The 14,615-nt window shown below is 34.8% G+C and overlaps 1 protein-coding gene across 1 annotated transcript in view; it reads left to right on the forward strand.

The window, feature by feature from the left end:
- Window positions 1-419: 419 nt before the first annotated feature.
- ccdc186 (coiled-coil domain-containing protein 186) overlaps window positions 420-14,615 on the forward strand; it is a 35,131-nt gene continuing 20,935 nt past the window's right edge. The window contains exons 1-10 of the mRNA XM_073828320.1: window positions 420-531; window positions 4,524-5,368; window positions 7,154-7,280; window positions 8,224-8,352; window positions 9,928-10,140; window positions 10,256-10,375; window positions 11,813-11,917; window positions 12,315-12,413; window positions 12,968-13,054; window positions 13,145-13,287. Of these exons, the coding sequence (XP_073684421.1) occupies window positions 4,545-5,368; window positions 7,154-7,280; window positions 8,224-8,352; window positions 9,928-10,140; window positions 10,256-10,375; window positions 11,813-11,917; window positions 12,315-12,413; window positions 12,968-13,054; window positions 13,145-13,287 (1,847 nt within the window). The 5' untranslated portion in view covers window positions 420-531; window positions 4,524-4,544. The remainder of the gene's footprint in view (window positions 532-4,523; window positions 5,369-7,153; window positions 7,281-8,223; window positions 8,353-9,927; window positions 10,141-10,255; window positions 10,376-11,812; window positions 11,918-12,314; window positions 12,414-12,967; window positions 13,055-13,144; window positions 13,288-14,615) is intronic.

The following is a 14,615-nucleotide window of genomic DNA, read 5'->3' on the forward strand; positions in this document are numbered from 1 at the left end:
GTTTTTATAGAACGACATTTCACATACACAGCTCAGTGTTGTTCTCCAAATACTGATGGCTTTAAAACAAACACAGTCAACGTATCTATGGTATAAATAAATATTCATCGACAAAACAGAAATACAGTAAACCTAGAAGAGGCAACATAACGATGTTGTGGATGTAATACCGTTTGGTTTTGTTAGATGATCTCAGAACATTTAAATATTTACTTTTTCGCCAGTACATTTCTTACCAATTATCTTCAGGGCGAATAAATCTTACCTACTTAAACATGGTTTTACACACACAAGAAGTTTTTGTACAAGTAGTTTGGGCCGATTTGCCTCCCCCTGTCGGCGGTATTTGCTCCTGCGTGTTGTGTAACTGGTTGCTGCCCGTCTCGTAGATAGTAATTCTTTGCTACCAATGCGTACAGGGGCCATATTGTTGATGTGTCACCTCGGGAGGAGATCACTCACACGGACTTGACACTCACTGTTTATCACGGCAGCTGGTGTATGGCATTTTAAATGGATTTAACATAACCGGTAAGCCACATATTTAAACTAAAATATCCTGATCTCAGCTAAAAAGCGAAGGTTTATTTAATTAGCCTGAACGCTAAGTCAGTGGGTGAACTCAGTGGCAGCTGGGTGATATACTATTATTGTTAGTGTTATATAACGTTACTTACAATCTATAGGAACATTAAATACAATCTTGTACATCATGATAACAAGCTAAATACCTTGTTAGAATCGATTATGGCTGTTAAAACTCATCTGATCAGCTTGTGTAAATTGTTATCAAGGACTAGATCACCACACAGCTCACACAGGTACTTTTGTGTGTATTTATGTATTTTTAAGCATTTCAGCAATTGACCATTCTGTAGTTAGTTCCATCAATACCGCATTTGTTTTAATTCGAGTGGATATTTTCTCATAAACACGTGAAATGTAATATACTTGGACTGGTTAGCCAAAATGCTAAAGCTAACTGCACCTGTGTGGGAACAGCAGTATCTGTCATCGGACTTACCGCCTCAAAATAAATACCGGTAATATAGCAATCGTTACAGCTCTTATTGGCTATTATTTTTTATTTTAGTGCTGTTCATAGATTAAATAACGTGTTTGGGCTGAGAAAAGGTGGCAATGCTGTTTTTTTGGTGGGCTGAGCACTGTCCATCCTCCCCCTGGAGAATTACAGAAGAAATACACTAAGATTATGTGTGAGACTGAAGATAACAAAAAACAAAGACAGATCAAATACAGATCAGAAAGGGGTAAAAGGAGGAAGTCAACCTTGCCAGGAAATTGCTTAACTCATGAAGAATTATGTGAGTAAAAAAAAAAACAATCTGCTACAAGTGTGATAAGGTTTATCATCCATTTAACAGCTTTTCGAAGTATTTCACAGTGTGAGTGGGTGAGAAATATTAAACCTTTCAGTTTGGTGCTAGCTGACAGTGGAGAATGTCCGCTAGGAGATTGGAGATACCTATGAGAAACATGTGACCTTTAAAGTTTTAGTTATTGGCACCCGCACATCTTGTCCTACTACAGACAAGTCTTGTTTCTCAATCAGTATGTGTGTACTTTGCAAGAATACATTTTATTAGGATGTTAAAATGTGTCCTTGGAACACAGAACCAGTCATAAGGGTCAGTTTTTCAAAATTGAGATTGAAAGCCGAATAAATAAGCTTTCCATTGATGTATGGTTTGTAACGATGGGACATATTTGTTCGGCATGCAACTGTTTGAAAATCTGGAATCTGAGGGTGCACAAAAATGAAAATATTGAGAAAATCGCCTTTAAAGTTGTTTAAATTAAGTTCTTAGCAATGCATATTACATTTTTATATATTTACAGTAGGAAATTTACAAAATATCTTCATGGAACATGATCTTTACTTAATATCCTAATGATTTTGTGGCATAAAAGAGAAATACATAGTTTTGACCCATACAATGCATATTTGGCTATTGCAACAAATTTACTTGTGCTACTTAAGACTGGTTTTGTGGTCCAGGATCACAAATAATAATTACTTACAGGAAACTATCTTGCTGTCAACCTACTCTATGTCTCTTCACACTGAAAACAGAAGTTGAAGCTGTATTTTCAGCTGATAAAGCTGTTGGCAGAGTTTGTGTACTAGATTTTGTAATATTACACTGGTTACAGTAACCAGTATTTTCCGTCATTAACCATTTGAAAAGCATTGAGAGATAATTAAAAATATTTTTTATTTATTCACTACTTTGACAGATTAAAAAGGGATATTCTGTGTTTCCCAGCTGTAAAAACATTCCCGCACTTAAAGAGGCTTAAAGGGATTACAAGTAAAAATGAGAGAAAATGAAATTTTAATCTACTCTACCAAAATAGTTCTTTTTTCTTCTTCTTAAAGACAAACAGCAAAAGACCTGCAACGCTAGAATTAAAAAATGATCCTTATGTGAGCTCAAGGTGCTCAGGTCAAGGTTCATCCTTGCACACTGGTTAACTTTCGCAGTACGCTTTTAAAATAGGTCTGTATTGTAACACTCATCCTGATACTATTCGTAACAATTTCATGATTATCCTGCTGGATCGGCTTCTGCCCCAGTTTCGCTCATGCAGTGTGAATCACACAAAATCTGTGTCTTTTCCCTCAATGCCAAACAGCATTCCCTTTTGTGTGCTCTAGTGTCATCTGTAGGCATTTAGCTGGGAATCCACTGAATCCTAATACAATGACGTATTAAGCAAATAGGGTGTGAGAAGGGTAGGGCTACCTTAGTTTCACAATACTGGCATCACAAAACTGCCTCCAGGTGGAAGGAGAGCCGTGTTCCTATTTTGCGAGTGAGTATCACACCACACAATCATGGAAATGTGTGGGCTTGGATAGTTATAGTAAACTACTGCTTGTTCTATTAATGGCAGTGTCCTGACAGCAGGTGTGACAAGACTGTTTGCGCAAACATTGTACACTATGTTACTTACTGTATTTCCTGGAGAGAAGGAAATCTGATAATTTAAAATGGCCATATGAATGTTTTGCTTTATTTGACCTGGTGATTCAATGATAAGATATGTTTTATGGTGGCTTCTTGTTGTTGATCATAAAAGTCACGTGTTGGTGATCCATTGGTAATGGAATGGCGATAGGAAATTCTTTCAAATACACACACAACATAATTTAAAAAAAGCAATTAAGTTATAACATTTTATTATTATTGTTTCACACAATTAATTTTTTTTTGCAGCCCTCAGCCCATTTTTATAACATACACTACCAATCAAAAGTTTTTGAGAAAGATTTTTAATGTTTTTAATGTCTCTTCTGCTCACCAAGCCTGCATTTGATTGATCCAAAGTACAGCAAAAACTGTACAATTTTGAAACATTTTTAATATATTTTAATGTATTTTATATATGTATTTTATTCCTGTGATCAAAGCTAAACATCAGTCTTCAGTGTCACAGAAATCATTATAATATGAATTATAAAAGTTTCATGAAGATCGGACCATAGGTGGCACTATAACAGTTAAAAAGGTGTCCAAAATATGAAAATTCTATATTAAATGGCCTGAAATTGCTACAATAAAAAAATGCTCATATATTCACTCAAACACTACATCTTCATATGATATGTCAATTATTTAATATTGGCCTGCACCCTAACAGCGTAAAAGCCAAAAAAGGCCTTAAATACTCGAACCCCGCTGAATGCTGCTTGCAGCTTTAATTATTATTATTATTATCAATATTTAAAACAGTTGAGTAATTTTTTTTTTTTAAAGAAAGATCCAAAGATCTTAATTTATCTGAAATAAAAAGCTTTTGTAACGTTATACACTATACCATTCAAAAGCTTGGAATTAGTATGTATATAATTTTTTTTTGGAGGGGAAAGAAATGATAGAAATTAATACATTTATTCAGCAAGGATGTTTTAAAATGATCAAATGTGATGATAAAGTCATTTATAATATTACAAACGATTTCCATTTGAGATAAGTGCTGTTCTTCTGAACTTCTGTTCATCAAAGAAACCTAAAATAAATTCTACTCAGCTGTTTTCAACATGATAATAATAATAAATGTTTTTTGAGCAGCAAATCAGAATATTAGAATGATTTCTGAAGGATCATGTGACTGGAGTATTGATGCTAAAAATTCAGGTTTGAAATCACAGGAATAAATTACATTTTAAAATATTTTCAAATAGTACACAGTTATTTTAAATAGTAAAGATATTTCAAAATTGTACCGTTTTTGCTGCACTTCGAATCAAATAAATGCAGGCTTGGTGAGCAGAAGAAAATTCTTTAAAATAATCAAAAAATCTTTTTGACTGAGTGTCCATAATAAAGTTAGAATGTTGTCATTAAGATTAATAAATGATCTAAGTAATTAATCTAAATAATCTATTAATAGTGGTTTTCAAAAACTTTGAATTGTATTGTAATTGAATTATTTTTAAAATAATTTATTAGATTTTTTTTTTCATGTGAATGAATTTTGTGTTTTGTGTTTTCCAGTGCCAGTAGCTGAAGGAGATCATGGAGCCGTCGGATTGTCAGAGCGAGCTGACCCCTGCTTCTGACCCCTCCCAAAGTTCAGAGGTCAGCATGGTTCCAGAAGGATCAACCGATGTCCTCAGCAATGGGGGTGAACCTGTTTCAAAAGAACAGGAGGAAGACACTGAGCTGGACAGTCTTGAGCTGGATGGTACTCTTTCAGATAGAGAAGGCCAGAGACCAGACATGCACATGGAGGTCCAGCAAGATGAAGGACTTGAAGAACAGGCACAGGGTGATGGGAACACAAGCTGTGACAGCGGAACAGCCTCCATTGATGATGCCAGGACTCCACCAGCTGTCCACGACAGTGCTGTAGAATCACTTCCCGCTGTTCTCGATGGAGAACCTAAATCTTCTGGCCTTGAAGAACCAGAAGATGGGACTCAGAATAAACTTGAGGAATCTTCTCCATCTGTTCTGAATGGGACAGATGATATTTCATCCACACAACTGGATACATGCACTGGGCAAACAGAACTTAACAGAACTCCTTTGACTCCTACACCTGCTCCTCAGGGTGAGGAACTGCCTGATGTTGTTTCTGTACCCCAAAACTCGCAATCCAACTCCAACGTGAACCCGTACGACACAGACTGCAGCAGGAAACTGATGTCTGAGATCCAGCGCTCTCTGTCTCAAGAGTCTCTGCTGGATGAGCTGGAGGATGAGCTGTTGAGCAGTCAATCAGATGGCATCCGCAAGGGAAGTCCTCCTAATGGGCTTCAGAAGGACCAGAAGTCCATGGATTTATTTGAGAAGTGTGTACAATACAAGTACTCCCAACAGGAGAAAGCCATCAAGAGGTAGGCTGCTGATGAATAGCTCACTTCAATCAGCTCACGAGAGGTTATAGTCCATTGCTGTTAGATTTATAGCAGCAGGAGATGGTAAATCATTAGTTTTAATTTAGTTTAAAGTCATTCCTACCTGTGTGAGAATTACACTTCGCTATCTTTCATTGCCAGCGGCAATATATATATATTTATTATTATTGTTATTATTATTTTATTTTTTTACAAAAATGGGTGGAGGACAAAACAATTCTATTTAAATATTCTATTTATTTATTTTTATATGAAAAATTAATTACACTTTTTATTTTTTTATGTTTTTAAAAGAATTCCATACTGCTCACCAAGCCTGCATTTATATGATCCAAAATACAGCAAAAGCAGTAATATTGTTAAATATTTTTACTATTTAAAATAGCTGCTTTCTATTTAAATCGATTTTAAAATGTAATTTATTCCTGTGATCAAAGCTAAATTTTCAGCATCATTACTCCAGCCTTCAGTGTCACATGATCCTTCAGAAATCATTTTAATATGCGGATTTGCTTTTCAAGAAACATTTATTATTATTATTATTATCATTATCATTATTATTATTATTATTATCAATATTTATTGGTTAGGGTTCGTAGTAGGGTTAGGGTTACGGTTAGTGAATAGAAAGATCCAAAGATCAGCATTTATCTAAAATAAGTTTTTGTAACATTATACACTATACCATTCAAATGCTTGGAGTCAGAAATTCTAGAAATTAAGACTTTTATTTAGCAAGGATGCTTTAAATTGATCAAAAGTGATAATAAAGAAATTTGTAATGTTACAAAAGATTTATACTTCAGATAAATGCTAAATAATAACAGCTGTTTGCAACATAATAATAATAATAACTGGAGTAATGATGCTGAAAATTCAGCTTTGAAATCACAGGAATAAATTGCATTTTAAAATATATTCAAAAAGAAAACAGTTATTTTAAATAGCAAAAATTTTTACTGTTTTGCTGTACTTTGGTTCAGGCTTGGTGAGCAGAAGAGATATCTTTAAAAACAATACAAATCTTACTGTTCAAAATCTTTTGACTTGTAGGGTATCCAGTAATTATATTGTTAATTTGCATACACACACTTTTGGAAACAGTGAATGATTTTTTTAGGATGATTCAAAACAATAAATAATTTTAACTGGTTCATTGAAAGAGCTAGCAAAGATTTTTCAGTCAAACTATGATGTTTGTGCTTATGTTTGTTTTTACATGCAGCCAATAGAATGACATTGGCTTTGTTTTATTTCATGCTTCATTGCCTGTTTAACTTATTACATTCAATTCAGACTGCAAGCTCTCAACTCTGGTAAAATATGATTTCTTTTGCCATAGTGCTATTGATTATTTTACGCTGTGATCAACCGTAGCCTGTCTGCTCCAAAACCCCCTCCTGTTCTGGCTTTATTAATTTTTGCAAGGGCATCTGGCTGACTTATGTATTGGAACTGGTCCACAGCTCTGCTGTGCTTGGCCTGCTGTTAATGTTGTCTGATGGGTGATGCTCACGGACACCTGTTCCCTTTGCTAATATCAAATGGTCTTTTCTACATTATGGCACATATTGGTGCCTAATACACTATTGAAAGTGATTAGTTGTTGTGCTTGATGTGATTTTGATCACTAGTTTTACACATTCTTCTCATTGACAAGCAAATAACAGATGGACACAGAAGCAGCGTTATTACACAGTACAACAGCTCCAGTGTATTGCAATGAGCTGACATTGGTAGTGACAGCTGGTAACTGTTTTTCAGATTACTTGATGAGAATAAGAAACATCAGGAGCTGATTCTGGGCATCTGCTCTGAGAAAGACAACATGAGGGATGAGCTGAAGAAGAGGATGGAGACAGAGAAACAACATCTTTCCACCATTAAGAAAGTAATGGCAGTCATAAATTGTTTTTGTATGTGTCCTCGATTGTGTTTTGTATTTGTGTGTTTGCTTTCATTTTCATATATTGTCCAAAGACTATATGCACTACTGAACATTATAAATGTTTAAAAAAAAAGAAAAGAAAAGAAAAAACAGCATTAAAATAGAAATCTTTTTGACTCCAAACCTGTAAACAGTCGTGTATATCCATGCTCTCGTTACTATTTCATTTCGAGTGTATCCAAATTTTAGGTATGTTCATCTAACTGGCATTATTTGTTATTTAAATGCCTCTTCAGTATGTGGATGGCCATCCATGACTGTCTCTTGCGCACTGATTAGAGAACACTTGTTTGCTGAAGAGCTTTCATCTGATACTAGAAGAGCGGGTTTGTTTGAGAGCGACTCTAGGCTAAGAGAGACCGTAGTTTAGTTCAATCTGAAAACGCCCCCTGTCACAGTGAGTAATAGCACAGATCAAACAGAGTGGCCTGGGGGCAAAACAGGTCAAGAAGCCATAATTAAGTGTTGCAGTAATGACGTGAAACTATTATGTGCGTTTTGTTGTCATGGTTTCTCCTCATAGACATCTGAGGCCACACAGACAAACGCTTCCTCTGAATGAAACCTTGCCTGTCTGTTTACTTGCATTCAATAGTAGCACTGTGAAGAAAACCTAACACTTGGTGCCTACACCGGGTTTCCAGAAAGGGAACTATTTATTTTTTGAAACCTGAATGGAGCTTTTGTCACTAATTCAAATTTTAGTTTAAATCAATTTCCATAAGCTCTCCAGAACTTGACATTTAAATAAATATGCTGTATTACGCAGGTCATACTGCACTCGCTTGGTTTGTAAACATTAATGCCTCTTTTGTCGTCATTATGAATATGTTTATGGTTACCACAGTCATGGACTTTTAAATGGTCGCCTCTCTTGTTTTACCAGTTTGAAAGCCGGGCGGAGGAACTTATGAAGGAACTAAAAGACTCCAGAGACAAACTGGTTCACCAGGATCAGGCTGCTAAGAATGCCATTCAGCAGTTGCAGAGAGAGATGGCCTATCGACTTGAACAGGTGAGAGGTCACTGCCATGGAGACTCTCCAAACAAAGCCTTTCTTGCAAAAGAGCGCTGGCTAAATTACTTCTCAATCAGTCTGTGCTCTATGTGCGACTTTAAAATGAAATCATGTCAGTCCTGCAGTGATATCTTGTTTGCACAAGTGAAAAAGGGTTATTATGATGGGTTCCCATTGTTTTTTTTTGTCCCTATCATTTTGTTTCTTCCACACAACTCTGAGTCAATGTTAAGTCCAGCACTTGCATATTGAGGAGTAACAAAAATGTGTGCAAAATGTGAAAAGACTGTTGTGTTTGGTTTGGCAGGACTTGTTCAAACAGCCCTTCACTCTCATGTAAACTCCTCATTCAAGTGTGTGAGGGCCTCTCTTTCACTGTCTTTGAACGCATCAAATATGGTAAAAGTCCGAGTTATCATAGAATGTTTTATATTCAGGCTTTTAACCAGATGGTTATAAGTTCAAATCTCACATGATCTTAGTTTGGCAGAGCTTGTTCAAACAGCCTTTCACTCTCGTGTTAACTCCTTAGTTAAGTGTGAAGGCCTCTCTTTTGCTCTTTCACTGCCTTTGGACACAAAATATGTTTAATGCCCAAGTTATTATAGAATGGTGTATATTTTGGCTGGTAACCAGATGGTTATAGTTTCAATTCTCACATGATCCTAGTTTGGCAGGACTTGTTCAAACAGCCCTTCTCTCTCATGTAAACTGCTCAGTCAAGTCCCATCAAATATGGTAAAAGCCCAAGTTATCATAGAATGGTGTATATTCAGGCTGGTAACCAGATGGTTATGGGTTCAAATCTAACATGAGCCAGTCAAATTTGAGGGCCTCTCTTTTTGCTCTTTCACTGCCTTTGGATGCATCAAATATGGTAAAAGCCCAGGTTATCATAGAATGGTGTATATTCGGACTGGTAACTGGATGGTTATAGGTTCAAATCTCACATGATCCTAGTTTGGCAGGACTTGTTCAAACAGTCCTTCACTCTCATGTGAACTCCTCAGTCAAGTGTGAGGGCCTTACTTTTGCTCTTTCACTGCATTTGGATGCATCAAATATGGTAAAATCCCAAATTATCGTAGAATGTTGTATATTCAGGCTGGTAACCGGATGGTTATGGGTTCAAATCTCACATTATCCTGTCAAGTGTGAGGGTCTCTCTTTTGCTCTTTCACTGCTTTTAAATGATGGTTAACCAGATGGTTAAAGTTTCAAATCTCACATGATCCTAGTTTGGCAGGACTTGTTCAATCATCCCTTATCTCTCATGTGAACTGCTCAGTCAAGTCCCATCAAATATGGTAAAACCCCAAGTTATCATAGAATGGTTTATATTCAGGCTGATAACTGGATGGTTATGGGTTCAAATCTCACATGATCCAGTCAGGTGTAAGGGGCCTCTCCTTTGCTCTTTTACTGCCTTTGGATGCATAAAATATGTTAAATGCCCAAGGTATTATAGAATGGTGTATATTCAGGCTTTTAACCAGGTGGTTGTAGGTTTAGATCTCACATGATCCATAAACCATGTTTGTTTGTGTTCTTACGTGTGTTTTCTCTACCCAGGCCAATAAGAAATGTGAGGAGGCACGGCAGGAGAAGGAGACTATGGTGATGAAGTACGTTCGAGGTGAAAAGGAAGCACTGGACCTGCGGAGGGAGAAGGAGCAGCTAGAGAAGAAGCTACGGGAGGCCACAGCAGAAGTAGACAAACAGGCTCGGCGGGGAAACACACTGGCCCAGGAGAAAGGACGTCTGCAACAGCTCTACGATGCCAAGGTCATACATAAAAATACAGTTTACCCTTTATGTTTGATATGGTGTGTGAATCTACAGTATGCATTGATTGTGTATAGGTTCTCAGGATTCAAAATCTATGTTTACTTTTCTGTAGGAGAATGAAGTGACAAGACTATCCCGTGAACTGGAGAAAGTCAAGGAAGAAATAAATTCTCATGTCATCAAAGTAAAGTGGGCACAGAACAAGCTGAAGAGCGAAACGGATGCTCACAAGGTAAACCAGAGAACACTGAATAAAGACTTAAAGGCACTAAGCATTAATTATAACAATAACTATGACTATAACTTTTGGAATTATTATTTACATAAGGAAATTTAAAGCAGCAGGTGACATATAAACAGCGCTTATAATATAAAGAATGTTAGAATTCATTAGTATAGATGCTTATATATTTAACATAATTATCTTTACAGCATTTGTTATGTTGTGAACTGGCCTTTAGTAATACACTAACTATGTAATGTTAGGGCACATTATTATAGCAGCCATGAGCCAAAGGCCAAACTCCAATGTTGACGAAGAAGAAAGTTAATTTCCACTGGATTTTATCCAGCTTGTTAAGGGCATAACAACTATTTCTCCAAAAACCTTTCCAACTTTTACATAAGATTATTAAAAAAAAAAAATCAGCGTAATTGTAAAGTCACTCCAGTTGAAGGGGATTAGTGTAAAATATTTTCTGATAGTTATAAGACTTACATTTTAGATTTAAATTTAATTTGGCTTTTTCTACCTATTGTGTCCATTTTAGTTTTGGCAAAAAAAAAAAAAAAAAATATATATATATATATATATATATATAAATTTTATCATAATTTTAATCAATTTAAAGCATCCTTGGTAAATAAAAGTATTCACTTCTATCACTTCTGCCAGTATATATTGTTACAAAAGCTTTTTATTTCAGATAAATGCTGATCTTTGGATCTTTCTATTCATCAAAGAATCCTAAAAAAATGTATTAAATATTTATAATTGATGATGATAATGATAATAATAATAATAATAAGAAGAAGAAGAAGAAGAAGAAGTAGAATTAGCATATTAGAATTATTTCTGGAGGATTATGTGACACTGAAGATTGGAGTAATGATGCTGAAAATTTAGCTTTGATTACAGGAATAATTTAAATTTTAAAATACATTAAAATAAAAAGTGGTTATTTTAAATAGGAAAAATATTTTACAATATTACAAATTTTTCTGTATTTTTGATAAAATAAATGTAGGCTTGGTGAACAGAGGAGACTTCTAAACAAAAAATTAAAAATCTTACTGTTCAAAAACTTTTGACTGGTGGTGTGTATTATAGCATATTATTTATAGTATTTATTATTATTTATTATTATTTAATTTTTATAGTATTTATTTTGAGTTAGGTTTTATTTTATAGGTTCAGCTTTCATTTTAATTTGATATTAAGTAATTTTGTTTTTGTCATTTTTTGTGGTTGTATATGGCTTTTTATTTTAGTACTTCAACTACATCATTTTTATTAGTAAGATTTTCATCTAATTTATATTTTGTAATTATTTACATTTTATTTTATATGAGTTTTGTTACAGTTACTAAAAATGATTTTTAATAGTTTTAGTTAATAACAACACTGTATTGCTAATGCCACTTTTTTGATATATCTCTTTAATAACAGGAAACAAAAGACAGACTAAAAGAAACAACCGCCAAGCTGACTCAAGCAAAGGAAGAGACTGAACAGATTCGCAAAAACTGCCAAGACATGATCCGCACATACCAGGTACTGTTTACTTACAAATATCGTAAAACCAGTACTGCCCACTAGAGGGCACCATATACAAACACTTGCCCAGCATCTTGTATGCAAAACCAGCCTTGCGTCCCAGTGTGCATACTATTCACCCTATCTGCATTAAATACTATTAAAAATTACTACTATCACATAGATTTCAACATGGATAGTATGCACATTGGGATGCAGGCCAGTTCTCTCTTATGAGTTGGAGATATATTTCAAATAGTGCATTCTGCTATAGTTTATTACAAAAGGTCACTTCAGACCTCTGCTTAACACAATTTGAGTAGCTTATCTTCATCTGGGCGGATATGACCTAATTTGTAGTTTCTGTTGCTTGTTATAAACTTACGTGATTATACCCTCTCTCTGTCTAATGCAGGAATCTGAGGAGATTAAGTCAAATGAATTGGATGCAAAGCTGCGAGAGACCAAAGGAGAGCTGGAGAAGCATAAACAAGAGCAGACGGACCATCTAGAGGTGTAGATTCCCTTGAGTCAAAATCATTTTAAGGGCTTAAACATAAGACAATTAAGAAAAAACCCTATCCAGATTGTTTCAATGAAATCAGTATAGTCAAACCCAGCAGCTCTAATGACATTCATTTCTTCATTCTTATCAAAGCAATCTGTTTTAGTAGGGAACACAAAGTTTGTTTTAAAATCTTTAGTCTATATTACACCTCATTTGTCTTTGGTGTGCCTCTTTGAGCAGTTCTGCCACCGAGCCTCCGAGATAAACCGTTTGGCCCGTATGGCACCTTGCCACCTGCTTTTAAATGTATTTATGAGTAAATGAGCCTCCATTCACCAGGCGTCATTAGTACCTGAGGCTGACAATGAGAGCGTGTACTCCCTTATCAATGAGTCGGCCCTGTGCAAGAAATAGTGCTATTAGCATTTGCATTCTCATTTGCATTATTAACATAGTGTTGCCTAGCAGGCATCCTCTGCTGATTGTGATTACAATAATGAATAATGGCTACGCATTGTGCGAAAGGAGGGGTTTTCATGGTCATTTTGTTTGATTGGCAGATGCACAAAGCTAAGATTAAGGAGTTGGATGATCTGAAGAGGACTTTTAAAGAAGGCATGGATGAGCTGACCACCCTGCGGACCAAGGTGGTAACACGTTTCTAAAGATAACGCTATGAAATGACTCTGTGTAACAGTACATTATTCTGACGCTTTGGCACTTTCTCTGGCCCTCAGGTTAAGTGTCTGGAGGACGAACGGCCCCGCTGGGAAGACGAACTCTGCAAATACAGAGAGATCATTAACAGACAGAAGGCTGAGATCCAGAACCAGAGGGAAAAACTCACTGCTATCACTAGACTAGAGGAGCAGCACCTGAGGTCTGAACACTCATGCCTACGGCTACCTACCACTGACCATGTCGATTATTAGTTCAGCTACCAGCTCATAGAGCCTATACTATTCACTGCAACTAGTCTGATCTTTAGGACTAATTTGAGTTTTTTCAGGTCATGAAATGAGATTGATTTCTCGAGACTAGAGTTGTCACAATATCAAAAGTAAAATTTCTGAAATGAAATTTCCATGCAAGGCAAACATAATTTTCTATTGAACACAATCCTTTTAAACTACTAGTATTAATGCAAAGAAAATTAGGAAGTCGAACTTAACTCTAACTATTGCCATTAATCAACATATAATGAACACTGAACAATTTTTACAGAATTTATTAATTAAGGTATACATGTTAGAAATATACACTTCCAGTTAAAAGTTTTTGACTGGAATTTTTAAAGAATTCTCTTCTGCTCACCAAGACTGCATTTATTTGATCCAAAATACAGCAAAAGCAGTAATATTGTGAAATAATTTTACTATTTAAAATAACTGCTTTCTGTTTGAATATATTTTAAAATGCAATTAATTCCTGTGATCAAAGCTAAATTTTAAGCATCATTACTTCAGTCTTTAGTGTCACATGATCCTTCAGAAGTCATTTTAATATGCTGATTTGCTGTTCAAGAACATTTATTATTATTATTATTATTATTATTATTATTAGTAGTAGTATTATCAATAAACAGTTGAGTACATTTTAATTATTAAAAAATATAGAAACTAATAATTTCATTTAGCAAGGATGCTTAAATTGATCAAAAGTGATGATAAAGGCATTTATAATGTTACAAAAGTTTCAGATAAATTCTGTTCTTATGAACTTTCTTTTCTTCAAAGAAACCTGACAACTTCTACACAGCTGTTTTCAGTATAATACTACTAAAAATATTTTTTTGAGCAGCAAATCAGAATATTAGTATGATTTCTAAAGGATCGAAAGTAATGGACCGGAGTAATGATGCTAAAAATTCAGGTCTGAAATCACAGGAATAAATTACATTTTACCATATATTCAAATAGAAAACCGTTATTACAAATAGCAAAAATACTTATTTATTTTTTGTTGTTTTGCTGTACTTTGGATCAAATAAATGCAGGCTTTGTGAGCAGAAGAGACTTCTTTAAAAAACATGACAAATCTTACTTTAAAAACATTGTTACTGTTCAAAAAAGTTATCATGTTATCATTAACATGAATAAATGTTAAATAATGTATTAATAGTGATATATAATAATACATAAAAATAATGGTATAAAGCCTATATGTATTTATGTAAAAATAAATGAAGTAACCATTAAGTAATACAAT

This window comes from Garra rufa, chromosome 22 (assembly GCF_049309525.1).
Source record: "Garra rufa chromosome 22, GarRuf1.0, whole genome shotgun sequence".
In the NCBI taxonomy this organism is placed as follows: Eukaryota; Metazoa; Chordata; class Actinopteri; order Cypriniformes; family Cyprinidae; genus Garra; species Garra rufa.